Below are 2061 nucleotides of genomic sequence, written 5' to 3'. Positions count from 1 at the left end.
CACTCCAAAGTACTATGGACGAAATATTAAAATAAATAACAAAAAAAAATTCCACTGAATAATACGAAATCAATGCACTTGAAATTCACAACTAAAACCATATTGTGTCTACTGATCTATATATTTGGTAACTAAATACCATATTCAAATACTGCAAAGTAGTATCTATAATCCAGGTTGATTACAGGATTGAAATAAAAGCCAACTAAAAATTAAACAACGTAACCTTGAATGGCTTATATGTAGACTCTCTTATGTCAACGGACTGTAAGTTGATGAAAACATTATAAAGTATTGAACTGATGTGAATTTAAAAGCGCAGCTTTACAGTTACACAAAGAATACTAAGAAATCATTCATATCAAATCCATAAAATAGTCCCCCATAATATGGTAAGTGTCCTCTGGTATATAAGTTACCTTTACCATGCCCTAATGTACCAACTATTTTAGCAGAAATAAGGAAATTGGTAAAATCGTATGTGGAAGGACTTCACGAGCTTGCTTTCTTGCTTAATAAAATAATTTTAGGAAAACAACTGCAATGTACTAAATCCTTTGAGCTGGTGGTTGAATGCAAGTAATATTCTATGGATTATATTTACGTCTCGATGATCAGGTGGCTATTATTTGTACACGGTTTTTAATGAGAAATGAATCTAGCACTCTAAAATTCATTTCCCAATGAATGGGAATCGTTTTATAAACTGAAAAACGTCTACCTTTCTTAAAGAAGTGAGAGAGAGAAGATGCTATATATATATAAACGAAAGGGAATAGCGGGGAGAAGAACAAAATGATTATTATAAAAGAGTAGTCGTGAAAATTGCCCAACAGCCGGTACTGCAGCCAGAGACCTATTGTACCATGAACAAAACAAAATGATAAAGAAGAGGGATAAGGAAAAGAGCAAAAAAAGATATAAGAAAAGGAAATAAAACAGTAGAAAACGTAAAGTACGTATTATAAAACATCGTTTTCAAGAAGCAAATTATTTTTTTACAAACAATTTGATAACACATTAGCCATTAGATTATATTTTGTTTTTAATAATAATGACATATATTCGTGACATATATATAGGTATAATATGCATTATTGCTTCAGTTATTAAGATTTTAGTTCCAAATTTCGTTGTAAAGTACAAAACCAAAACCAAAGTTATTTTTACTAATACAACGTGATATGATATGGTATACACTATATCACCATTTTATCAAATATCCAACATATTGAAAAGCAAAACGTTGCAATCAGTCATTTCTATGTTCTGTGTTAATTAATACAAAAAGAAAGTCTCTAGTAAAAGCTAAAAATGTACAATTTATAAATATAAAATATGGATGCTTAAATATTATAATTATTAAATCTATTTTAAATTACGACTGGGAAAGAAATTCTATACGGTTTTATCTGTCGTTTCAAAAATTTCAGTGCATTGCACCTTGCAGCAATATCTGCAAAGTATAGCTAAATTAAATGTTTTTTGCAATATTTAATTACTGTCAAAATAAATAAATATATTAACTAAATATTTTACTTCCAAGAATACAAAATCCGGCAGATAAAATTCCTGCATAAAAACAGAATTTTTTCGATTAATGAAAATAGTACTAAAACCGAACCGCGCCGAAGTGAGCGCAGCAATGGTAGCAAACAAATCAATTTTATTGCTTTTATTGGTAAAAATAAATTTTCATTGAACAAAATAACTATTCTTTAATTGATATTATAATATTTAAGAGTGCAACGATTATATCAGCTTTTCCTGCCTACAGCCTGTTCTACAATTGCGATTTTCTAGGAAGAAAAGGATTGTCTGAAATATGTGTTATCAGGGAATCGAATGTAATGAAAGCACTATTAAAGAATAAGTTTCGAGAAGTTAACAATTTAAGTGGACTGAATTATTTCGTTCCTCTCATGAAATACTTTGAAAGCAAAAATTTGGGAAAACCAGAGTCAACGACTAGAATTGGCGACAAATCTGACAAAACTGACAATAACGTTAATAAATAGTTTTTTAAAATTGTATAAGTTCAATTCAAAACACACATAAATA

At 29.1% G+C, this 2061-nt stretch overlaps 1 protein-coding gene across 1 annotated transcript; it reads left to right on the top strand.

Annotated features, from left to right (window-relative positions):
• Nucleotides 1–1576: 1576 nt before the first annotated feature.
• On the top strand, nt 1577–2054 carry LOC119666564. The gene is made up of 2 exons (XM_038075849.1): nt 1577–1681; nt 1743–2054. The coding sequence occupies exons 1-2, from the start codon at nt 1601–1603 to the stop codon at nt 2016–2018; spliced, it is 357 nt and encodes a 118-aa protein (XP_037931777.1). The 5' UTR covers nt 1577–1600; the 3' UTR covers nt 2019–2054.
• Nucleotides 2055–2061: the final 7 nt, after the last annotated feature.

This window comes from Teleopsis dalmanni, chromosome 1 (assembly GCF_002237135.1).
Source record: "Teleopsis dalmanni isolate 2A chromosome 1, ASM223713v2, whole genome shotgun sequence".
Taxonomy (NCBI): domain Eukaryota; kingdom Metazoa; phylum Arthropoda; class Insecta; order Diptera; family Diopsidae; genus Teleopsis; species Teleopsis dalmanni.
The sequence above is the reverse complement of the archived record's forward strand: the minus strand, read 5'-3'. Positions and strand labels throughout refer to the sequence as shown.